At 40.9% G+C, this 25,503-nt stretch overlaps 1 protein-coding gene across 14 annotated transcripts in view; it reads left to right on the top strand.

Annotated features, from left to right (window-relative positions):
- AKAP13 (A-kinase anchoring protein 13) overlaps positions 1–25,503 on the top strand; it is a 320,707-nt gene that overhangs the window by 159,353 nt on the left and 135,851 nt on the right. For all 14 annotated transcript variants that reach the window (XR_013364374.1, XM_077871282.1, XM_077871307.1 and 11 more), the window contains 3 exons: positions 9,004–9,202; positions 11,947–15,037; positions 18,823–18,956. Coding sequence is in view for 13 of the 14 variants with exons in the window: in XM_077871282.1 (XP_077727408.1) it covers positions 9,004–9,202; positions 11,947–15,037; positions 18,823–18,956 (3,424 nt within the window). In the remaining variant the exon portion in view is untranslated. The remainder of the gene's footprint in view (positions 1–9,003; positions 9,203–11,946; positions 15,038–18,822; positions 18,957–25,503) is intronic.

The raw sequence follows: 25,503 nt of genomic DNA on the forward strand, positions 1-25,503 counted from the left end.
AGGGGGAGAGGGAAAAACTGGCTCCCCCCTGAGGAGGGATCCCAATGCAGGGCTCCATCCCAGGACTGTGGGATCATGACCTGAGCCAAGGCAGACACTTAACCGACTGAGTCACCCAGGCACCTCTTTTCAGCATATTCTTATCACAGTGCACCCATCAGTCATATCACATTAATATAATAAGATGATCTCATATGTGGTTTATATTCCTTTTTTGCCAGCTGCCCAAGAGTATCCTTTTAGCGTGGTCTTTACCTGACCTTGACCATGCACTGGGTCTAGTTGTCATGGTGTGTTATTTTCCTTGCCAGCTTTACCTTCTCAGGCATTCCTGCCACTTATAAGAACATTACTGGAGTTACTTCTTTAGATTATCTCTCCCTTCATAGAAAGCGAGTTCTTTGTAATCTCAAACTGTTGGTAAACATCTTGAGGAAACCAGAGGAATATTTGTACTCTGTTGGCCTGAGTGGTATAGCCCAGCATCTGTTTGAGGACCTGCAACCTGTCAGGAGATTGAGCAGGGTAGTGAGGCCCAGCCAGTCTAGAGGAGAATGGTCCCTGTCCTTAATCAAGGTGACAGAGGAGTAAAGAGCCTCACAGTACAGTGCAACAGAGCTTTTAGAGCTCAGCTCAAGACTGCCCTGGGGATTCCTACTGCAGACTCAGGGTTGAAGTAGGCAGTGCTCAAGCATGGCTGAAAACAATATAAAATGCATTACACCAGGATGATTGCAAGTCTCAAGGTAATCATGATGTCAGCCGGCCCTTTCTGTCTTGTAGTCTGTTCTGGGGTCTGGCTGAATGTGACAGTCTAAGAAATTCTTAGAGATCTCGGTACTGTCTGATGGAGTAGACACAAAGTAGTCCCCATCGTGCATAACTGTCACAATTAGTAGTAAAAGTGCACTTTTCTTCAGAAGGGGTGGTGTCCTCCTTGGAATGAGAAGTGAAATGAGGAGAGATCACAGCCCACAACATTTACATGTCCTCATCTGTAAATCTCCCATTTGCTCATTTAAAAAAGAAACAAAAAAACTTCAGCTCAGGCTATGGTGCCTGTTAACCAGAATTTCAGATCACCTTGTAGGTATGCTTTTCTGTGTTGCTACACTTGACTTGGTTGCAATAAAATCTTTGTGTAATAATATTTCTAAGGCAAATTTTAGATACTCAGGCATATTCCCCTCAGTGGCAGAAATACAAAGCTGAGGGACAACTTAATTATTAACTGTAGCCCCAGAAAGGACTTCTAATCAAAAAGAGGCTGACTAGTTATTCTCCAAGCCCAGAGGAGACTACACAAGAAAAGGCCATTGGTGGGAAACATGCTTGTTGTACATAAAGTCTATACTTTTGGAATTACAGAGCATTTAGCTCTGCCCCGGGCTCCAGGTGGGAATCTCCCAACTCACCTGGGAGGGAAGGTAGATGGAGAGAGAGCAGGGCTCTGCCTTCCTTTCCCTGTACTGGCCCCATCCCCAAGCAATTCTTTTTTTGCAAATGATTTTATCTGAAGATGTTCAGCTACCTGCAAGTTTGAAACCTGTGTGTTAGATGTTTTTGTTGAAGTCTACCAACCCATGGTCCCCTGAGGTGCCTTGCAGCTCAATCCACAGCCTCTAGGCTGCTTTCCTCACATGCACCTGCTGTCTGTTGCAAGCTTCTGGAACGTGGGTGAATGTTAACATCAATCAGAGCATTCCGTGGAAGCAGATGAGTGAAGGTTCATTTGAACAGTTCACTTGAGCTATTTGTACTCCCACTGGCAATATGCAGAAGTGCAGTTGGCTGTATTTATATACCCTGTGTTAGTCTCTTTTGAGATGTCCTTTTCTGGCTGTGAAATTAGATACATTTTGATCAACGCTGCTACAATGTTGTGTCATAATTTAATTCACGTAATTTTTTGTATTCTTAGCGGTATATAAAGTAATGGTACTATTTACAAGTAATAGTATAATTTTGATGGCATGTGGTGTATTTAGTGTACAAAATGCCACACTTGTAAGTATAAAAGTCTTCATTGATTCTTTCTTGCTTTTTGCTTGCATAGAAGTGATAGTACCACCAATAAGCCACGTTGTGGCTATCTAATAGTAATTCATGTGTTTGACCTTAGATTGTATGTTTGCATTTATCCTTGTAGCTCTGGCATCTAGCACAGTGCCTACAACTTAATAAGTGTTCAGTAAATGTTTCATTGAATGATCTTTGAGTATCACATTGTGAAGCAAGACTATAAAAACGAGACTCTAGTTAGGAGTAATTAGGAAAAGGAAAGTAATTTAATTCAAGTAAAAATACTAAATTGTGCAAGAAAGGGAGCATATTCATAGGACATTACATAGAGCAGCTACGAGCAGTACTAGATGCAGAATAATGTAGACACCAAATGCAGATGGCACCATGATTATTAGAACTTTTCTGGGAGGACAGAATAGGCTGCATGCATGTGGTTTGAGGGAGGGGGCAGGTAGTGAGCTAAGCACTCCCTCTTGGTGTTGGGAAGTCGGTTTGTAATGCCTCATCAACACCAATTCCCTCATTCCCCTTCTGTGTGTGTGTCTGTCTGCTTTGTGATTCTGTTGTTTGGAAGAGTAGTTTTTTTCTATAACGTAGCCCCAAAACGATAGGCCGCATTTTCATTTATTACTAAGCCAAAGAAAATAACTATAGAGATTCTCCATAAACTTATTTTGGTATCCTGTACTGACTTTCAATCTTAAACCTTCAGTGAATCACAGATGCAGTAGTACAATCCTTCTCCTAAGGAGCCTTGTATTTTGGTGAGAGGGACAAGACAGGTACACAAATAATCATTAAATAGCCCAAAGAGGGTTTGGTTTTGTTTTAAAGCTGGAAGACTGTAATATAATAGAGTCTTGTATATTCAGAGGGAAAGGAAAGACTGACTGGAGAGAAGAATGGAAGATATCTGGAAACCAGACCATTGAAAGATGGGTGGATTTTGGATAGGTTAGTATTGTGTTGGCTGATGAAGTGTGTTTGGGGAATGGGCATTGACAGTTTGGCTGCAGAATAGGGTACAAGAAGAAGGGGGTGGCTGGCTGGCTCAGTTGGTAGAGCACACTACCCTTGATCTTGAGGTCATGTATTTGAGCCCCACATTGGGTGTAGAGATGACTTAAAAAAAAGAATAGGGCATGAAAAGATAAGTTGACATGAAGAACATAGGTACCTTAACATGGAAGCGTTGACAGGTAGAATCATTGTTGCTGTAGCATACCAATGAAACTACTATCATCCTAGAGTGGAAAGAGATGGTTGTAATTCTAGTGTTCTTATTAGCTGAGTGTCCTTGGTCATGAAATTCTTCAACCGTCTGTTTTAAATATCCATACAGTAAAAATGCTTTATAGAATGCTTAGGATTAAAAGGGAAAGCCTAGGTGATAAGGGACTCTTCTCACGCCTGATGTTAAAAAAACAACAACAGTAAGCACAGCAAAACTTTTGGGCTGGAGGATGGCATCCTGTTGCTTTAAAATTATTTCTTTGGGTAGATTTGGGGAGCAGGGGAAGTTCTAGGGCAGCTGGCCTGTAACAAGAGTATCTATAAGAGTCCAGATAATTCAGTGAGGGCTTTGAGCTAGGGCAGTTCTTGTAGGAATTGAAATAAGACACTGAGTGGGAGATACATTGCAAACGCAAGACCAACAGAATGTTGGAAGAAGGGAAATTGTGTTACTAAGGATGACAATGGTTTCATTCCTGGAAATAAGTTCGGAGTTACTGCTGCTTCAGGGAATGGAAGGAACATAAAATGGAGTTTTGAAATTTGAGAATGCCCACTGCATATCCTGTAAGACATTGAAGTCGTTGTAAATGTGGGGCAGGAGCCTCAGACTTTGTAGCTGGAGAGAGATTTGGGAGGTGAACCAGGGCTGTGGGAAAGGATGAATGAGAGTAAGAGAGTTGACATGTGTCCACATCTTAGATGTGAGAAGAGAAAGCCAGAGAAAACTGTAGGCAGGCAGGATGGTTCTTGATGAGTGTCCAGTGAGAATAAGTTTCAGCAGAAGAATCCGGTCACTATTTTAAAATTCTACAAAACTCAAGGGTGATAGGGACAAAGGCTGCCAGATTTGGGGTTTTCTGGTCAGTGGACCCCTACTAAAGAGGTTTTAGTAGCAGTTGGAGTGAGGAAGGGCCAAAATGTAGAGCCTTGAAGCTTTTGGATGACCAGTAAGGAGGCGGAAGGGAGAGGAGGACAGATGAAGTACATCAGTGCATTGACAGCAGCATTTCTCAACCTCAGCACTACTGATGATTTGGGCCTGACAGTTTCTCGTGGTGGGGAGCTGACCTGTGCATAGTAGGACCGCCTCCCCTCCCCAGTACCCCCAGGTTGTGAACACCAGAAAATGTCTCCATGTCATCAGATGCCTCCCAGGAGCCGAATTCCTCAGTGAGATCTGGTCTGCTGAATGAAGTGCAGATTGCTGCTGCTACTCCCCCCCCCCCCCCCCCCCCCCCGGGTATGCAGGCAGTAGTAATCCCTTCTGCTTCCACCACTGATCTGTTTCCTGCTAGTGTTTTAACTGCGCTTGGGAGGGCAGAGCTAGTCCAGAAGTGTGTGGAAAACTGTAGGCATCCGGATTACCCAGTCTGGGTTGGCAGGAAGGGTAGGGGGAACAGAGCAAACCCATTGTTGAGAAGGGGCGTTCTTGACGTTAGAGGGGGTGGGCGGAGGTAATTATTAGTGGATGAAGATTGTTTTAACTCATGTTAGGCGGCCTTAAGCTTCTCACTAAGAAGGGCAAAAAGGTCACCTAAGAATGAAGTAGACAAAGTTAAGATTGGGCCTTTGGGGACATTATAGAAAGTATAATTTCACAAGTGACTAAAAGCATTCTGGAGAAGTAGTGAGTCCTGGCTCAGTAGGGAACTTTAAAAAATTTGTTAAAAACATTAATTAAAATCTTGGGGAAGAAGAAAACCTACAGCCCAACCACTGTGACACTATTTTTATTTGTGCATTTTACCATCTAAACTTACCTAAGTTTTTACACTTATTTTGCTTATTTCCCTGGACATTGTAAATTTCTGTGTTTCTGGACTGTTAACTTCCATTATTTTTAATGGCTACATAATAGTCCAGAAATTTGTTCTTCAGTTTACCAAACAGCCCTGTAATTACTGACCTGGTGGTGTCATTTTTAACCATTATACCTAAAGTTGCAGTAAACATTCCTATGTCTGGAGCTTTGCCACATGTTATTAGTGGATGAAGGACAAATCTTACATAGTGCTAAACACAGAGCACAAAAGACATAGAGCATCCCCTCAGGGGATTCCTGGGTGGCTCAGTTAGCTAAGCATCTGTCTCTTAATTTTGGCTCAGGTCATGATGTCAGTGTCATGAGCCCACATCGGGCTCCACACACACAGTGCAGAGTCTGCTTGAGATTCTCTCCCTCTTCCTTTGACCCTCGTCCTTGTTCTCTCTGTTTCTCTCAGATAAATCTTAAAAATAATAAGCCACCTCTTTGAGGCCTTTCTGGCCTGCCACATTTAAAATTGCAACTCTTGGGGAAACAAAAGCAAAAATGAACTATTAGGACTTTATCAAGATAGAAAGCTTTTACCCAGCAAAGGGAACAGTCAAAACCAAAGGACCTACAGAATGGAGAAGATATTTATAAATATCTTATCAGATAAATGGCGAGTGTCCAAAATATTTAAAGAACTTATCAAACTCAACACCCAAAAAACAAATAACCCAGTCAAGAAATGAGCAAAAGTCCTGAACAGACATTTCTCCAAAGAAGACCTACGAATGGCCAACAAATGAAGACATGCTCAATATCACTTGGCCTCAGGGAAATACAAATCAAAACCACAACGAGATACTGCCTCACGGCAGTCAGAATGGCTAAAATTAACAAGTCAAGAAACAAATGTTGGTGAGGATGAGGAGAAACCCTCTTACACTGCTGGTGGGAATGCAAGTTGGTATAGCCACTCTGGAAAACAGTATGGAAGTTTCTCAAAAAGTTGAATATAGAGCCACCCTGTGACCCAGCAATTGCACTACTAGTCATTTATCCCAAAGATACAAACATAGTGATTCAAAGGGCCATCTGCACCCCAATGTTTAGAGCTGCAATGTCCACAATAGCCAAACTGTGGAAAGCGCCCAGATGTCTACTGACAGATAAATAGATAAAGAAGATGTGGTTTATACATACAGTATTTCATATACAATGAAATATTATTCAGCCATCAAAAAAATGAAATATTACCATTTACAACTACATAGATGGAACTAGAAGGTATTATGCTAAGTGAAATAAGTCTGAGAGCCAGTTATCATATGATTTCATTTATCTGTGGAATTTACGAAACAAATCAGGATCATAGGGGAAGAGAGGGAAAAGTAAAATAAAACGAAATCAGAGAGGGGAGACAAAACCGTAAGAGACCTTTAACTCTAGGAAACAAATTGAGGGTTGCTGGAGGGGAGGAGAGAAAGGGATGGGGTAACTGGGTGATGGGCATTAAGGAGGGCACATGATGAAATGAGCACTGGGTGTGTTATGCAACTGATGAATCACTGACCTCTACTGAAACTGATAATGCACTATATGTTAATGAATTAGATTTAAATAAAAATAAAATTGCAGCCCTCCTCTTGCTTTTTCTCCATAGCACTTGTTCTGCTCAAAAATGCCAGATGTTTTATTTAATCTGACTGGTTTTATCTCCCTTGCTAAGTATGTAAACTCCCAACTGGATAAGAATTTTGGTTTGTATCCCCAGCACCTGGGATATTACCTAGCCCATAAATAATTGGCTGAATAGCAAGGTTTACTCGGACCCGCAGGTCAAATGGATTTGGAAGAGTGTCAGTTGCACCAGATATTCATGAAATCAGTAAGAGAATAGTTGCATTGACTAGTCTCTGGTATCTAGACAGAGTAAGAAGCAACAAAAATTCACGGAGACGAGAATTGGGAGAGGAAGGGTTAGCACTTGGCGGGTAATGCACTCCAAAAAGTGCATTCCTCTTGGAGAGGAGAGCATGGGAGCAGTAGAAGGTAAATAGTTTGTGGTCACAGACGGGAACTTCTCAAGGTTTAGATAGTAGAAAGGAAACAGTTGGAGAATTAATAGTGGCAAGCTTGGTAGAAAACACCATTTTACTGGGAATGGATTGTGTCACTTTTTAATTGCCCCAGTATTGGCAGACAGTCCTCTCTCATGTATTTGCCTCACGGTGGAGTGGTGGGCATATAAATCAGGTTTTGTTTTCAGAGGCCTTTTCTTTTTTTTATTATTGTACGGGTATCGTAATCCCAAGTAATCAGATATGCTGGTTATGTGTACAGATAGTTAATGACTCCAAGTTAGTGACAATGTCAACCCAAGCCTCAAAGCTAAATTTACAGAGAAGTTATGTCCCCCCTCATTTGAGTGAGGCTGATTGGCTGCTTAGTTGAGTCATTGTTGAACTCTTAAGTGACTTATCTTACAAGTAGAATTGACCCTTGAACAATGCAAGGGCCAACCCCCTGCACCGTCAAAAATCCACATACAACTTACCAAAAACTTAATAACCTGCAATTGATTGAAAGCCTTACCAGTATCATGAATAGCCAATTAACACAAATTTTGTCTTATGTGTATTATATAGTATATTCTTACAACACAGTAAGCCAGAGAAGAGATGAACAAAATCATAAGAGGAAAAAATACCTTTACAGAACTATAGTGTATTTATGAGAGGAAAAAAAAAATATCTGTGTGTAAATGGACCCATGCAGTTGAAACTCACCTTGCTCAAGAGTCAGCAGTCCTTTTTTTTTTTTTTTTTGAGGTCACTTTACACAGAGTAGAGCAGCTTGGTTAGTACATAAATGACTTAGAATAGCATATGCTAGGTTCATTTTAAGCCTTAACTGCTAGGATGTCACTCTTGAGGATGGACATTACAATAGTTTACTTTTGGAGCATCCTTCATTGTTCAGCTAGCACATGATTACTCAGTTCTAGGCCTCATAGATAGCATATGGTTAGTTTGAAATTCCAGTTACTATCTGGTGAGTTGTTAATGACAGACAGGTATGATTTAATAAATAAAACAATGCAAAGAAGGTTTCCCTTTCATATTTGTCAGTGTATGGCATGTCTGTTACTTCTTCATGCTTAATTCTTGTTTTTTTTTTCATTCAATTATCTGTTTCATTTTAATATATAATGATCTCAAACATATAAACTTCTTCCTCCTTCCAGAATCTTGGGAATACTTTTCCAACCTACTGGTTCATAAAGAGATTTCATGTTTTGAGACCTGTCCCATAAATTTTTTTTTTGCATACTTGTGCCTTTGTTGGTTTTACTTATAGATGAAGTATGTTTATGATGAGCAAGGTTGTTCATTTTTTAAATTAAAAAAAATTTAACTTGAAGTTCTCAGAACCAAGTGCTTCTTCACAATTGTATTGACAAGTATAATATGATGTGGCATCACAGTCTTAGTCTATATAGTTGGCTTTTAGAGTTGTTAACAAAAGTTGGAGTGCCCTTATATGGGATATAATGATTCTTTCTTCTCTTTCTGATTTAATCAACTGCAGTTAGCATGTGGTGCAACCCAATTTAAGTGAAATGCTTAATATAAGCCTTGCTTCTATTGAAAACCAGGCTAAGACCATCCTCCTTACATTTATTCATTAGTTGGTTATTAGCGTAATATTAACTATTTTAAGCTCCCAGACCTCTCTTTATTTTGATCGAAAGAATATTCTTCGGGAGGAATCCTGCAGTTCTCATTTAATGCATTTGTGACCTCTTATGAGGCAGATGGAACAGTTAGTTATATGCCTGGATCACTGGGGAACTGTATAAACCAGATTTCTGCTGCAGAGCCTCCAGAACAGAGAGGTCAGAGATTTTACTACAGACTGAGAGGTAAACTCTCTGCCAGGAGGGAGCTGAACATCCATAGACTAACCAGAGATTGCTTGCTTGCTTGCAGGGAGAATGCTGAGGAACCAGACTCCTGGAGCAGTTTATCCTATGAAATCCCATATGGAGACTGTTCTGTGAGGCATCATCGAGAGTTGGACGTCTATACATTAACCTCTGAGTCCAAATCACATCATGAACCCTCAGTTCCTGGAAACAGTTGCACTGGACATATTTTTAAACTTATGAACATCCAGCAGCAGCTAATGGTAAGGAAGAAAATGTCCATTTTCAGGCTTTTGTGCTCTCTTTTCCCCCCAGTGACTCTTCCTATAATTAGAACATTTCCTCAAAGGTTGTGAAACCTAAAGCCGTTTCAGCAGCGTTAGATGTTACTGCTTATAGATACAGAACAGCGACAGGGGACTGGGAGAGCCTTTTCTTCCTTTCTTTTCTTTCTTTTTTTGCCAGGGTTTTGAAATAATGAAAGATACATATACACACAGCAGATACAGAAATATGCAACAACTGGAACTCAATTTTCTTGGCATAAAAGGGAATTGGTCTGTTTATAAATTTGTCTGTTTAGCTTTATAAAACTAAACGAGCAAAACAGTTTCTGAGATTGTTGCTAAGAGCAGGACCACATTTACTTAAAAATAAAGCCTTTTCACAACTATTTCAATGAGTGATGATAATGTTACTATATTTAAATTGATAGTTGTACGGTAAAAAGATCACTAAAAAAATAAAGATTTTATAATCCACTCAAGCCTTCAAGATAAAGTTGTTGCCAGACGTAAAAACATTACAGACTCCCTGGTTGCATTTATTATGGATAATATAAACGTCATATGGGTACATGTCTCTTGGCCATAACATCTGAAAGGCTAAGTTTAGATAATTTTTCCACCCAGTTTATTTCAGAGCTGATTTGATTTGGAAAAAGCTTGACAATAATTTCATTTAAGGTCATCTAGGGTCAGCTCGGTACCAGAGGCTTCTTTGGGAGCAGGCATTGTTTTTGAGGCCAACAGGCCAAGACGCTTCATGGCAGGGTCCTCTGATACACCTGCCTTTCCCTTTCTCAGTCATGTTTGTTCCAGGACAGATGTCCTTTAATTTCCCTCTGAACAGCTTGCTAAGAAGTCCGATTTTCTTTGAGAGGTCTTCTTACTAGGTGAATGATAATCTAGTTGAAAACATGAGCATGCAGGTGCCAGAGTTGCTGTGTGATATGAGAATATTTGATAGGAAACTGTGAGAACTTAAAACTGTGACAGGATCTGTGTATTAGGAGCTTCTGAAACAAGGCTTGTTTCCCCAAATCTCTTGTTCTATAATGTTCACCCATTGTTAAATGTAATGACCTGCTTTCATGATCTTCAGGAGATGGGAACATGCTAAATATGAACACTCTGAGGAGCATAGCACAGAAGCTTTTAGTGAAAGTCCATTTTTCTTGTACTTTCTTAGTAGAAAGACTTTAGTTGAACACAACGCATTTTACAGTGGTGTGGGTAAACTTTTACGATAGACCTGGTAGATAGACAGGACTCGTCTAATGTTCACCATACTGATACACTGAGGTCGTAAGTGAATGAGGGCCGTGCACGGTAGTTATGCGTGAAATTATCACAGTAGATCAGAGAACAGGGAGGAGCAAACTAAAGGTTTTTAAAATAATTTTTATGTGTTGAACAAATTAGGAGTATTGTAAGAATTTCTGAAATCTTGGTAGAAAGGCAAGACCACCCTGAAGGTGAGCTATAGCTGTTTTTTTTTTTTTTTTCACATTTTTTTTCCTAAGCCTTTTTCTACATGTCCATAACTCTGGGTTTTATTTATTTATTTATTTATTTATTTATTTATTTATTTATTTATTTTTTATTTATTTATATTATTTATTTCGACATGGTATCATAAATCTGTACTTCAGCTTTTATTGTGGTCTTCATAGTTATCAGCATGACATTTGCTATCAGGTTGACCAACTGTGATTTTTTTTTTTAACCACTCCCATATAGTTGGTTTTATCTGTTTTTGTTGTTTGAAATACTCTAAAGTTGCAAAAAGTGGTTTTGAGATGACCTATAGTATCCTCAAGCCATGGTACTTATCCAAGAATAATCAGGAATTGAATATTATTAGTTTGATATGTTCTTATTTTATATTCAGTATGAGACAGCAGAGGAACTGCTTTTATCGAAAAGTAAAAGAATATCTGCCATGCCACTGTTCTTTAAATTATGAACCTGTAGTGAAAACTGGCAAACTGGATTGAATGGAGCCAGTCTGGAGGATTAAGGGACACTATGTAACTTCTCAGTAAGAATTTAGGGCCCAGGGCAACCTGGGTAGCTCAGCGGTTTAGCACCGCCTTCAGCCCAGGGTGTGATCCTGGAGACCCGGGATCGAGTCCCACATCAGGCTCCCTGCATGGAGCCTGCTTCTCCCTCTACCTATATCTCTGCCTCTCTCTCTCTATCTCTCTCTCTCATGAATAAATAAATAAAATCTTAAAAAAAAAAAAAAAAAAAGGAATTTAGAGCACATGAGCATCTGCCTACACCTTGAAATTGGCGAGAATTGACCAAACTGCTTGGGATTTCCTGGTACTTGTATACGTGAGGTGGGATGGAATTACTTCTACTCCTCTCAAGACCCTATAAAAATATCTTTCTTAGCTGAAGATGGGCGCTGTGCTTTTGTAAAACAAGATTTTTGAGGCCTGATTTTCATCTACTTTTCTAAAATAAGTTCATAGTTTAGGGAATAGCCGTCTTGCATATCCTTGACCATTTTATCATTCCAGTGGATATGTAGCTACAAGAGAGGAAAATGATATCAGGAACAAGAGAAAATGTACTTATTTTCTTTAGGTCAGCTTATCATGTGATCTTCAGAGGGCTGGAATGGCAGTGAGTTCTCTGCAGCAGTAGTTTTGTTTATCGGTGTCAATGACATCTTTTCCCATGGGAAGTTTTTACAGATATCTTTCATTTCCTCCTAGAAAACAAACCTGAAGCAGATGGACAATCCTATGCCCTTAATGGTGACAGCACAGGATCCTTCAAGTGTGCCCAGTGCCCAAGATTCAGATGGCCAGTTTCTTTGCTGCACATCAGATCCCAGGGACAGCCAGCTGCACTCTTCTCTTCCTGAGGACCCTGAGAGCTCTCCATGCGCCCAGGGGAGCACTGTTGGGGAGATTGAAGGTTCCTCTGATTTTTCATGTGTGGCTAAGGAAGAGAACACAGACTGTTCCTGTAAGAAGGAAACTAAAGGCGTGGAGAAAGAAGGGGAAGAGGCGGAGCCATCGCTTACTGTGGACTGTGGAACCATGTCTGATCCCAGCAGCCGCCGTCCGAGCATGCCTGCTTGTGGAGGAAAGGGCATGGGAACCCTTCCACCCTGTGGAATCAGAAATGGAGAACCTGGAACAAAATCCTCTGCATTGGCCACAGACCAGGTGTCTCTGGACACTGGAGACAGCGTCCTGCAGGGAGATGTGGGCATGCAGCCGGCCACCGCTCCCACTCAGCATTTCTCTGGATGTGAACTGGCAGCCGGCATCCCAGTGACTCCAGGGGAGATGGAAAGTGGTCCTGTGAATGCACATGCTGCCATCCAGAAGAATGTGCTTGAAGTCAGGGAAAGTACAAAGGAAAAGCTGGAAAACTCTAATATCATCACAGATGGATCCTCTGATGTGAAAGTCACAAGTCAGACTGCAGATAAAGCCAGTGTTCCAAACTGTGTCTCTGCCACCAGTTCCCCGGATGGTGACAAACCTGCTGAGTCTTTGCTTGCATTTAGTAATGGAGAAGCCTCCCCTGTCAAAACTGCAGAAACAGAAGCGTCAAGAAGTTGTGAAGGGAGTGCTGGGGCTCCCATGGATCAGAGCTCCCTGGTAATTCCAGCTGCTGCAGAAGACACGACTTCAGATGGACTCGAACTTTATGCTCCCTTGACAGGCACAAGTGAGGCAGCATCATCCTCTGATCTAACGTTTCCCGGGCCACAAAAAGACGCGCCAAACCAGAAATCAGAACCTGAGTCATCTCACATTCAAAGCCAAACCAGCAGATCACCCATCTGTTCTACAACTAGAGGGGGCACACCATGTGCTGCCTTTGCATGTGGGCAGAGCTCAGTGACTTCTAGTGGTATGCTGGCTGCAGAATACTGTGATGGCATAGTTACCCAGCCTGAAAGCACCACTCCAGGACTACCCCCCACACAACATCCCCCCCTTGCCCTCTGCTGTGAAGGTCCACAGGCTAATGCAGCCACCCCTGGCCCTATGAGAGATACCCAGGAACAGGTAGAGTTTTGTCCTGTTGAAGTTTCAGATAAAAAAGGCCAGGGAGAAGATTTGAAATTAGGAACATCTTCAACAAATATGCTTGAGGTGCATCCACAGGCAGTTGTCCCCAAAGCCAAGAAAGAACTGGTACCAGACCAAGCAGTGACATCAGACAAGACTTTTTCTCTGGCAAGCAGTCCAGGCAGTGAATCAGTAACCAAAGATGACGCGCTTTTTCTTTTCCCCTCCCAGAAAGAAAAAGGAATAGCAACTCCTGAACTACATACAGCTGCAGATGGTAGAGATGGCCCAGGCAGAGATTCAAATGATCCTGATAAACAGCCATTAGAAGACGGTGCCACAGGCCTATCCACACCCTCCCTTGCTGTCCAGCTTCAGCCCAGCATGGGGAATACAAGTCCCATGGGACTTGGTGGGGAACATGGGAGTGTCTGCCTCTCAGCAGCCCCTGAAGTTCTGGATATCAAGGGGGCTGCTGACTCTTCTCTGTTATGTGCAGGTAAGGCCATTATGGCCTCAGATTCCATTTTGACTGAAGAAGGAAAAAATCTGGTGGTTCCAGAAAGCTCCGAAGCTCAGGGACAAGATGGCAGGGATAAAGCAGCAGCTTGTTCCTTTCTCAAGGAAGACACTCATTCCTCAGGAACATTTCAGGAAGAGCAGAGGACACCACCTCCTGGACAGGAGGCACTGGGATTCTGTGGAGAGCCTGGCTCAGCTGCCTGTGCTGAGGAGAGAGCACTTGAGCGTGGTAATTCATTGGGCACACCCTCGGCCTGCCTGAATGCAGAAACGGAGCATAACAAGGAAGTGGCCCCACCAGTCTCGCTGCTGACTGAAGGTGGGGCTGCACAGAGCCTGGTGCCACTGGGAGCAAGTCTGGCTGCAGACCCAAGCCAGGAAGCTTTGGGTGCAGAGCAGAGCAGCTCTGCTCTGTTGCCAGATCTGTTGCCAGATGGGTCTGAGGCTCTTTCTCGCAATGGATCTTTTGCTCTGGATGTTGGAGTGCAAAACCCTGAATCCCAAGGTAAAAACACTGCTCATGAGGTGAGTGGAAATGTGCAGTTAGATGTTGCCGTGGTTAATGCTTTACAAGGTAATGCAGGGGCCAGAAGAAAGGCTATATTACATAATGCCCAAGATCTCCCAATTCCAGAAGTCTTGAGCCAGGAGAAGAATATGATCCTGGGTTTGCCAGGAGCTTTAGCAGATGAAGGTGTGACTGACCTACAGGGTGCCGCAGCTCCAGAGATGGTACCCCTTAGGGGGAAGGAACGAGACAACAACTGTGGCTTAGCCAACTCCGGGAAGGCACAGGTGGATCCTGAAGCACATCACATCTTGGAGCAGCCTCTTGCCAAAGAGCTTCCCACAGAGACTGGACTCTCAAGTAGTGGTGACCAGGCCCTGGGCAGGGCAAGGGGCACTCCCCTTTTACCTTGTGCTGTGCCTCTGCCCAAGGGAGCCGACTCCATCGAAGAGACTGCGTGTCGCATAGTGGAGGCTGTTCTAGATCAAGTCAGGTTCTCAGGAGCACTGATCACTGGGCGGGAGATCGGTCACATGTCACTCTCCCGTCCTTCAGAGTCCGATCCAGTGACTGAGCAGCCAGAGGGTGCTTCTACAGGGCAAGTGAGCACTTTCCTGCCTGTGCAGACTGTACACATGGGCAGTATCTGTGAAGAAGCCCCTGGTAACTGTGCAGGATATTTGGCTGAAACGGAGGAGCCAGAGAAGATTGTTCTGCCCACTGAAGGATCTGAGCCAGCAACAGGTAAGCAAAGCAGAATACAGATGTAGCAGTTTGAGGGATAAGCTCCCTTAAGAGCCTCTGAGATATGCTGGTAAAAAGGAGGTGTCTTGTGGTTTAGAAGTATCTTTCATTCACTGGGTAAGTTGCCAAGTTAATTGTCACCACTGTCAGGAGAGGCACATCCTCTCAGGGTTGGACAGATTTTGCTTCCTGTATTGTAGACTCTGGGCTTGATTGATTAAGCCTATAAATGCTTTGTCTGCCAGGCCAGAGCTGTTGCAATTTGGTTAACCAAGAAAATGGTCTAGATTGCAGGTGCTTTACAATGATAAAGGAATTTAGCAGATGTTTTTATTCACATGGCTTAGTACTTTTTTCTAGAACTGTGAAAAGCAGTGCTGGAAAAGTATGTTTTGCTTACAAGCCTGGAACAGTTTTCTTTCCCTGTTTGTATTTATGAGCAAATTTAGAGTCAGAGTGGTTTCATGGAACAGCTGTTTAAGTGTCCTTCTATGTGTGGATGGCCCTAAATCCAAAATGGTGGTATTAGGTCGTTGGGGAGGGCTGGGGCTGGGACAGGGGAGGGGCGCAAAGAGCGCACCCTCCTTTTCCTGCCCATGGAGCCGACTTCCAGTTCCATTGCCTGTTGCTTTTGGGCAGCAGTCTGAGAATTCAGGAGCGTGCGCAGTGCAGGGGATAGGATGCAGGATGTCCGCCCAAGTCCGCTGAGCTGCTGTCACAGGGCACACGTCGTGTCTGCTTATCTTGGTGAAGCAGCTGCACCCAGCAGATTGCTCACACGGCAGCCAGTTCCATCGGTGGGGAACCCTGTCGAGAGAGAGTGAAGAAAAACCGCTGGAACTCGGTAGAAATAAACTATATGAATAAAACTTCTTCTGGGAGGGTTGAAGCTAAAGCTGGAGTCCAAGGTGGTATTTGACTCCTGAAGTCCTTAAAAGGTCGGTTTGATTGGTACCTTGATGCCAGTACTTGTTACCAGGTATAGACAGAGGACCAGTCTCCATGCTCGCCTCTAGGCTGTATAGGTAAGAAGTCGCTGGATTTGTTTTTAATATTTGTTTGTTTTTGCTGTTCTTTCCAGTGTTTGAAAATCTTCTTAAGGGGGTAGTATGTTAAAAGTATGGGGGTGGGGCATGTAGAGAAATGAACAAATAGAACCAGAAAGAAGTGGCTTAGGAAAAAGCTATTTTTCCTAGGCAACTTCAATGCAGTGGTCCTCCCTCCGCCCCCAATAAAGGGTTTTTAACCATTTATGATCTTTTTTTTTTTTTTTCCAGTTAAGGAATTTAAGAAGCCTTAGGTATTATAGTATTTTTGGTGACTTGAGGGTTGTAGTTTTATGCATGTTTTTGATTGTTAGTGATAGAAATTTGTTAGCCACTATCTCAGGATTTAAATGAAAAGGTCTCTAATTTTTAAAACAAGATACAACAACAAGTCTATTTTGGGGGCCCTGGCAGGTTGACATTTCAGAAGAATGGGAGTGGCTGTAAGCTGATGCCTGGCTATGTTCTTTTCATTTGGGTGCTGCGTCTTTGGCCACATAGGCTGGAATTATTTGTCTTTCTGGCTCAGTAGTCCGAATTTAACCCAAGAAAGTACAGACTATGTGAAGTTTGGGTCTCTAATACCCAGAGAGAAGAGGTAGAAACCAGGGAGAATTTCTGACTTTGATTTTTAGTAGTATGTAGATAGGGTATAGATACTAAAAAGCGATTTTTAAGATTTTAGGAAGGAAAATGAGTCGTATGAAGTTTCAACAGTATCTCTGGATTTAGGGTTGATTGATATGTGTGGACGAGTTACTTGTTCTGCTACCAAGAGGAGTCATATGTGTTCAGTGCTCATGATCTTATGTTACAGAGAGAAGTAGCCAGTGACCAATAGATAGGTCTTTCTTCAGAAAAAAAAAAAAAAAAAAGCCAACATTGGGGAAAGTCCCTGGTCACATTGCCCTAGAGAAAAACCACCTGAGTATGATCTCAGCCAAGGGGTAATTTCTGGGAAGTTTACATTCCGTTCATGGATTTAATCGAACTGTTTTATGTAAGTGAAGAGAGATCAGTTTAACCTTTGGGAAGGAACCACTGGCTTCTGTGTGCATGCTACTGCAGAAAAAGCCAAATAGAAATTAAGATGAGAAAACACAAAACTGCTAATTAGAAGGAGGGGATGTGGCCCTTCGCTCATCCAGAGCATTGATCAGGTGGTTTGGAAAGTTAGTTGTCCAGAACTGAGTCAGGCCAGGCCTACAGAGGTTGCCAGCGCCCTTTGTGTCTCAGTAATCACTGTTTATGGTTGTGATTGGTTTCTGCTCGCCAAGATACATATTTTCACTTGCTGGGTATAGGATAATAAAGTTGTGCCAAAAATCACATCCCCAAATAAATAAAATAAAAGTCGTCCAACACCATAAAAATTATTCTTAAAGATGTTTTTTGATCAGTGAATACTTCTGAGGTGATTGCTTAGGGGTTTTTTTGTTTTTGTTTTTTTTAACTTTATTTACATTTTATGAAGTGTAAGATTTTGGTTCTTTGGTCAAGGAAACTTGCCCACTTTTAATTGTTAGTAAGATTGTATAATTCTAATTTGAGCAAAAAAAAAAAAAAAAAAAAAAAAAGAATTTATAAATGCTTATCTGTAGGAATGTAACTTTCCTAAATCTGAAGTAGACCTTTGGGCATGTCACATTGTGGTCTTAAAATAAAATCTTAATAGAGATTCTTTGGTGAAAGAAACTTCTCTGCCCTTTGGTGTCTGGAACATTTTTTTTCTGCCAAAATAGTGACATGGACAGATTAAAACCAGCCACAGAAAAATTTCCACACAAAATTGAGATGATAGTTCTATTTTTATTTGTATTATCAAGGTGAATTTTAAATGTTCAATCATAAGCCCCCTTTTAAAAAAATGTCAAAGCCTAAATTTGCCTCAGACATCATGTTACCACTTCCTTCCTATATTTGCTTGACCATATGGTGGTCAGGTAACAAAAACCACTACTGTTTGGTCTGGTTGAGTATAATTCTCAAGAAAATGTATGAAAACATTTCCTCAAAGAAAAGAAATTCCTTGGGGTGTTTGGCCAGCTCAGTCAGTAGGTATGAGTCTTGGTCTCAAGGTTCTAAGTTTGGGCCTCATGTTCAGTGTAGAGATTACTTAAAAATTTTTTTAAAGAAAAAAAGAAAGAATTCCTTGTTTGTGATTATGTTCTGGAGGGGGAAGAAATAAAAATTAAAATATAAAAAATATAATTCATTAGAATACTTCACTCTTATCTGTTGCAGCAATGGATAGATGAGAATGTGTAGTGTGTTTATAAAAAAAAAAAGTCAGACTCTTCTTAAAAGCTTTATCTCATTCTCAACAGAGATTTCCTCTTTGTCCTATGCAGATACAAACATCTCTGGCTTTGATGATGATCAAGATGGACTACCTAGTTCCAGCTATTAATGTGTTTCCTTAAAGCTTGTGAATTTACTTTTCCATATGCAGTCAGCACCACAGTCACAGATGTGTCATGAAAACTCAGTAGTGAAAATGGAAGTTCATTAGACATTGAATTGCATGTCCGCTTAGCTACAGAGGCCAGGGGAAAACCACGCAGACCTTGTGATAAAGGAATAGCTCAGCACGGGGCCCAAAAAGACAACAGCTCCAAATGAATACTTTCCCATTTAATGCAAAAGCAAACAAAACACGTGAAGCCTGGACAAGTGTAAATAGTAAGGCACAGGAATTGATTTTTTAAATGCACTTTGTAACCCCCTTGTTCTCTTCAGATATGCCAGACTTGAAAGCTGCAGATGAAGTGGATTTTCTGAGTAATACCGGGGTGAGCTCGGCTTCTACAGAGGTGGCTGTCAAAGACACAGCCACCCCACCTGATATGAAGCAAGGCCTGATGACCCAGGCGGTAAGTGGTGTTGAGTCTGTATATACACAAAATGTGTTTAGCCTGGTCTCTTGTGTCTGATTTACAGCCTTGTGGGTTTTTCTGTTTGTTTGGGGTACCTTTTTTTTTTTTTTTCCAACAGTAGTATGCTCTCGCTTTTCTCTTGTCTCATTGTATGTGAAGGGGCCCCTGTTGCGGTGTTCAGCTTTCACACATAACTTGCATGCCACCCAGCATAGTTTTGGAACAGGTCCTTCTACATGGGTCCCTTAAAGATTATAATGAAAAAGATTTTCCATGTAAGCGCTAGACTTTAGTTTGTCCTCATGTTTATTAATGTGTCACAAAATGAGAGTTACCACAAAAAAGGGATCTGGTAGCCTTAACCTGACTGTTGTTTATTAATATGGAAACGGGTAGCACCAATGAGATTTTTACCTTAGAGTTTACGACTAGCTGTCTTAACTACATAGCATGTCATTTTTTGTGACCAAAACTGGTTCACTATTTTTTTTCATAACAGCTTTATTGAGTTAGAATTCATCCATTATAAAATCTGCTTATAAAAGTGCACGGTGAAATTGTCCTCGTCCGTTGATTTCAGAGCTGCGCAGTGGTCACCACTGTTTGATCTCAGAACATTGTCATCTCCCCAGAAAGAAACCTCATATGCATTAGCAGCCCCTCCTTCCCCACTGCCCAGCTCCTGGATGTCCCTGATCTCCTACTGTCTCTGGCTTCTGCCCTTTCTGGAACTTCACCACATGTAGGATTTCAGGACTACCTTCTCTGACCTAGCTTTCTGTTTCCAGGTCGAACTGTGTTGTAATGTTGATTAATATTTTGTTTCTTTTCATTGCTAAGTAATACTCCATTGTATGAATGCACCACATTTGATCTCCTTGTTTCTACTCTTGCTGTTATGAATAATACTGCTTAGGAACCTTTGTGTACAAGTTTGTGTGGACCTCTGTTTTCATATACCCAGTAGTGGATTTGCTGGGTCACTGTTAATTCTATATTTGATATTCAGTAAGTTTTTAAAAATGTTTTTCAGGTTCTTGAGGTTCCTTTTTTCTCTTTGTTTAAAGCTGTTAACTTAAGGTAACAAACTTGTTGAGTGAAACATTGCTCTAGGCTTAAGAGTCCCTGCTGGTTAAGGAAAAAAAAAAAAACTTTGGAAGATGAAAATCAAGTTATAAGACTAAATCATATTTTGCCTCAAAAAGTCAATCTTCTTTGCCTAGACTTGACAGGGCCCTGTTTTTGCTCTTTGGAGGGCTACATGCTAGCCTCCAAACTCTTTTCATAGAGTTAGCCCAGTAGGTAAACAGAACTAAACCCTCCCAAACTGTTTCAAGTGTATGAACTGTGATAAACAAGCTTCATTTTATTGGAGTACAGTGGTAGGGAGGTGTGGACTGTTGTAACCCGTTCCTCATTACAGATAATGTTCATGACTAATGCCTGGGCGGCTGCTTGTATACCAGGCAGTATTCAGACAAATGTTGCTCTTGTCTCTGGGGAAAGAAAAAAGAACACACCCTGCACGGGTACATGTGTATTCTTTGTTTCCAGAAGCCCCTCACAAAGGGAAGGAACAAACTCACATCCTTGAATTCAAATGCCTGTTTCTTAGTCTTCCATCTTAATGGTAGTAGCGATTACTGTCCCTGAAGACAGTCTGCTGCTTGGCCAGAGACCCTTTGCTTTCTTTCCCATGAGGGTTACCGCTATCCTAATTTTTTCTTGTCTGTCAGAAAGAAGAAAAAGCATTACTTCCATATTTTTTTAAAAATTGCTCCTTCATTTTTTTTTTTCTCTTCTCATTTTCCCTCTGATTTTAGAGGAGTTGAGAAAGAGAGAGGAAATGCTCCTCTAGTTGGTCAGCATGTTTCATTTTTCCAGGTTAAAAGGATTAGACCCTCAGAGAGTGCTGTGACTAGCCCAAGGTCAGACCCAGCCAGAATGAGAGTGAGCAGCTTGACTACACAGTGGGATGCATCCTTGCTGACTGTCCCAGGCTCTGTGAACAGGGCTCCTGAAGGGTGGCCTAAGGTGTCTGTTGCTGTGTTTCCCTCCACTTCATAGAGTTGGAGAAAACCTGTGTTCATCGATCTTCAGGTCTAGGAAGTGGAGCTGTTGGTGCTCACAGCATTGTTGTACTGATGTGACATCTGACCACTTCCTCTTCGGCAGCACTTACCCTGTTGCTGTGAATTGAAAGGATAAAGTGTGAGCGCACATTCATTCCCTTTCCATTATCCCACATTTAAGTCTTCATATACTGTATTCACTGTGTTGGTACTTTATTTATAGACCCTAAAATTTGAATGTCACATAATGTGTGGGTCATGAAATACTCCTTTTTGAATATTTTTTTTTTTGTTGATCACTTAAAAATACAAAACCTACTCTTGGGATTCTTCATGGGCTATACAAAACCAGGTGGTGGGCCCCTGGCCTAGAGAATGCTTGTGCACCAATGGATGAAAAGAAAGAGAAAGCAAGTACACTGATTTTTCTTTTCCACCTTGTTTTGTTTTGTGGTAGAAACTCTGGTATTAGACTGCACATTGGAAAGTGGTGAGTTCGGTTCTGGGTCTCCTGAATTAGCTTTTTGACTTAGTCCCTCTGGAGTGTGGCTTCCTTATTTCTTTATCTTCTAGCCTCAATCCCCTGGGCTGTATGTTTGCAGTTTGAAAAGGGTTACTTTTCACCCAGAGTGAGCTTGCAATTGTAGTGCAGGGTGGAGTGGCATTAGTTTAATATTATTTAATCCTATCTTTCTGACACATGCCTAGTCTGTGTGTTGATTTTGGGAATAGGCCAATCATTGCTTCATTGAATTACTGTTTCACTGAATCATCCTCTTCCAGTTTTAAGAAAGAAGTGTATCTTATGTTACTGTCTTGACAACCTGGGACGGTGGTACATTTATGGCAATTTTCTAGTAAATGTAAATGAAGAATCCATTCTGAGTTCTTCTAGGAATCTTCCTGTTTTGTCACCTTCTCTAAGCACCTAAGTGTCAAAATGCATAGAGCCCCTCTGCTGAGTGTGAGGCTACCAAGTATTTAAGGAATTTTGCATTCCTTTATCTGTTTGACCATTGTGCTATACACAGAGCCTTATTTTAGAGGTCAGTTAATGCTTATTTTAAGCATTCATAATTCATAAAGGAATTAATATCAAGATGAATGCTTGCTTATATTCTCGGGAGAAACACAGGTATGTGTTAAATGCTTCAGGTTTCTCAGTAGACAATAGATGGTCCTAAGATACTTCTTTACTGGGTTGAAAATTGTCAGAATTTAGGAGGCCAAGTTTCCTTACATGTACCATGGCCTTTATCCTATTACTCGTAATTTTATCAGCATTTTATCATGTAGTTCATTATTAAGTATTGCCAAAACTTTAGTACTAGTCACAATTTAATATTCAGCATTAATCCCCTGTTACGTTACAGATTTCAAGGTTTTCAGATTACCATTTGTTGCCTTCTCTTTTCCCACTCAGTGAGTTAATATATATCAAGGACTTAGAACTGAGCCGGGCACACAGAAAGTACAATTTAGCATTATTATTATTAATTAGTTTCATAACTTCAGATTCCAGTGTCCTTTTCATTTATTTAAGTAACCAGTGGCATAATGGTGGGTCGTAAAACAATCAAGACTCAGTTTCTGTTCTCAGTTTTTGTCATAAAAGCATCAGGAAGAGCATCAGACATTCATTTGAGTTGAGAGACCTGAACTTGTTGTACCTCTGAGACCTTTAGAATTTGAATGGATTTTAAAGATTGTCTGGATTCTCAACATTTGTACTTTATAGGAGAAGACGTTTTCAGGATGGTTAAGTGACTTGACTTACCTCACAACTGATTAACTCAGGAAGCTAGACTAGGACCTCACTTCTATGTTAGCAGTGTTTCTGCTGTACTGTGGTTCCAGAAAAGTCAAAGTAGGAGGTTACACTTTTCAGGAATCTAATTCATCTGGATGGTTTTTTGCATTCTGCTCTGGAATGATGCTTACATATGCTAAGATTCTAAAACCATTACATTATACTACTGTTTTCAGTGATGGTTGGAGAGATTCCTTTGGCCATTTTTAGGACATAAGTGATTCATCTAGGTAAGTTTCATGTTCTTATGGTCTGTTGGCTGCAGCTAAATATCACCAAGACAGTGTTTGTTCAAAGACTTGGCTTGTGGTGCAGAAATTACTAAGATTTTCCAGACCTGCCTTTTATTTCCTAAAGAATGATATGACTAGGTATAGAGATGACATTGGATAAGTGCAGAATAGAAAGCCTTTTGGGACCAATCTCTTTGAGAATATGCTCCATGGCGATCAAGAAAGAAATCTGACTACTGCTCTCCTGTTCCAGGGCTGCAAACCAGCATACTCTATGTCTTGTAGGATTCTTTACTCTTCAGTATGTGGCCAGGTTCTTTAGGAAGGAACTTGCTTCCTTGGGGTGTCTGTTCATTGAGGTATCTCTGTAATAATTCCTTTTCCAAATGCTCATTGCATAAGCTAATTAGCCATTTGGAACAGTTAATTCAGCAGGCCAGTATGTCTTGTCAGGATACGTATGGTCCTAATGGCCAAGCACTCAAACATAAATATGCTCAAGCACAACTATAAAATCCCATATGTTGAGTATTAGGTTACTGGGAAAGTCTGTAACACAGACTTTAACAAATGGTCCCCAATCAAGAAAGCAATTTAAATCAGAACCATTCTCCCTTTTTAAATAACTGCACAGCAAAACATCACATTAAGTGAATTTCCATTCTTAATTATTTTTAAAACAATATTAATATTTGTTCAGTGTTGTGGAAAGGGTAGTATTGGACTATTTCTGGTTAAAGTTTTCTTGAATGCTCTTAGTTTAATTGAACATGGTGTTTTCTTGCTCTTGTCTCAAGAGGGCGAGCTTGCATTGCCACTCTCTAGTCCAGGAGTCTGGTTAAAAGCTTTTGTGTGGCTAGTCACAGCCTTCGTGCTCAGATGCAGCAGGAAAATACGGCAGCTCTCAGGCTGTTTGAACCAGCTAGAAAGCCTTAACACTGATACACAAAATGACGTATACACTCTACCCTCTTATTTAAGTTTTCAGTTTCAGGAAAGGTCCTTTTAATGATGTCTCTGCTATCATATTTACATATGTAGTTTTGTGGCATGTCACCTTGGGAAGGGCAAATTGGCCTCTTTATGAGACGCCAATAAGTCTTCTCTGCATGTATTTGTCATTTAAGAGAGCCAGGTCCCCCTAATTATCCCTTTGGGGTCTGGCATTAGAGCCAGCTTCAACCACAGGAAAACTTACTCCTCAGCTTTTTCATACACATTTTTTGGAGATATTCTTTCTCTGAGTCTCCTCTGAAATGGAATATTTTCAGGAAATTCTGCAAATGGTCTTCTAGACTAGATAGTTGCCAAAGAGAAGTGCCTCGAAGAACCACAGGTTCAGGCTGTAAAGTCAGAAGTTTGGGAAAGGTATAACCTTAGTATAAAGGTATAATTTAATGATCTGACTAAAGATTTTTAAGTGACCTTGAGCAAGCTAATTTCTCTGGCCTGTTTTCTCCTTTGTTATAATGCTTCCCTAAGAAACTCTGAAGTTTCTTCCAGCTCTTAATTTTGGATAAGTTGGTCAAATGTTGGGGTGTGTATCTTAGGTGTTGGACCAAAAGGAGAATCATGAGGGACTTTAATTGTAGTTGACACATGATGTTATATGAGTTTCAGGTATACAACATAGTGATTTGACAATTTCGTGTCAGATTATATGAGGGATTTTTTTTTAAATCATACTAGTTAATGGCCAGATTCTTAACTAATCACTTTCTTTTTGAACAGTTCCCAAAATCTGTTGCTCTGTAGTCTTAAATTGTATTAATAATTGACCTTTTTTTTCCCCTCACAGAACTGGCTTAATCATAAGTTATATGTACATTTTGAAAGGAGGGCATGTACTTTTTTTTTTTTTTTAAGTCTTCTGTTGGGACAAAACAAGCAAATCTGATTCCTATCATTTTGTTGAACCATTTCTTACACTACTCATTTCATTTTTGTTCATTCTTATCTCATTATTTTGACAGTCAAGGATGGTAGCCAAGCATAATGGAAAGTTTATGGAGTCAAATAAAGCAAAGTCTTAGTCCCAGTTCTTCCACTTGATCCATTTGTTTAGAGGTTCAGTTCCCTTACCTGCAAATGTGGGATAATGATGTTATCTTCAAGAATTGTTTGTACGAACTAGAGTTCATATAGTGGCTAGCATGTGATAGGCATCTTATAAGCGGTAGGTGTAATTCTGATCCCTTGTTAAAATAAGAATTATCAGACCCATGCTTAAGACTGTGGATGAATGATTTTAAATAGGTGATGGTTAAGATGGTCTTGGAAGGAATGACTGATTCTTGCAGGTCATCATGGCAAGTTATCATGCTACATGCTGTTGATGTGACGGGAGTGCACTAACTTATTCTATACTTGTTTCAGCACCTGCTTACTGAACTCTGTGCTAGGCCTTAGGTTTGCTAAAGTGAAAACAG

The sequence above is a fragment of the Canis aureus genome, chromosome 2 (genome assembly GCF_053574225.1).
Source record: "Canis aureus isolate CA01 chromosome 2, VMU_Caureus_v.1.0, whole genome shotgun sequence".
Taxonomy (NCBI): Eukaryota; Metazoa; Chordata; class Mammalia; order Carnivora; family Canidae; genus Canis; species Canis aureus.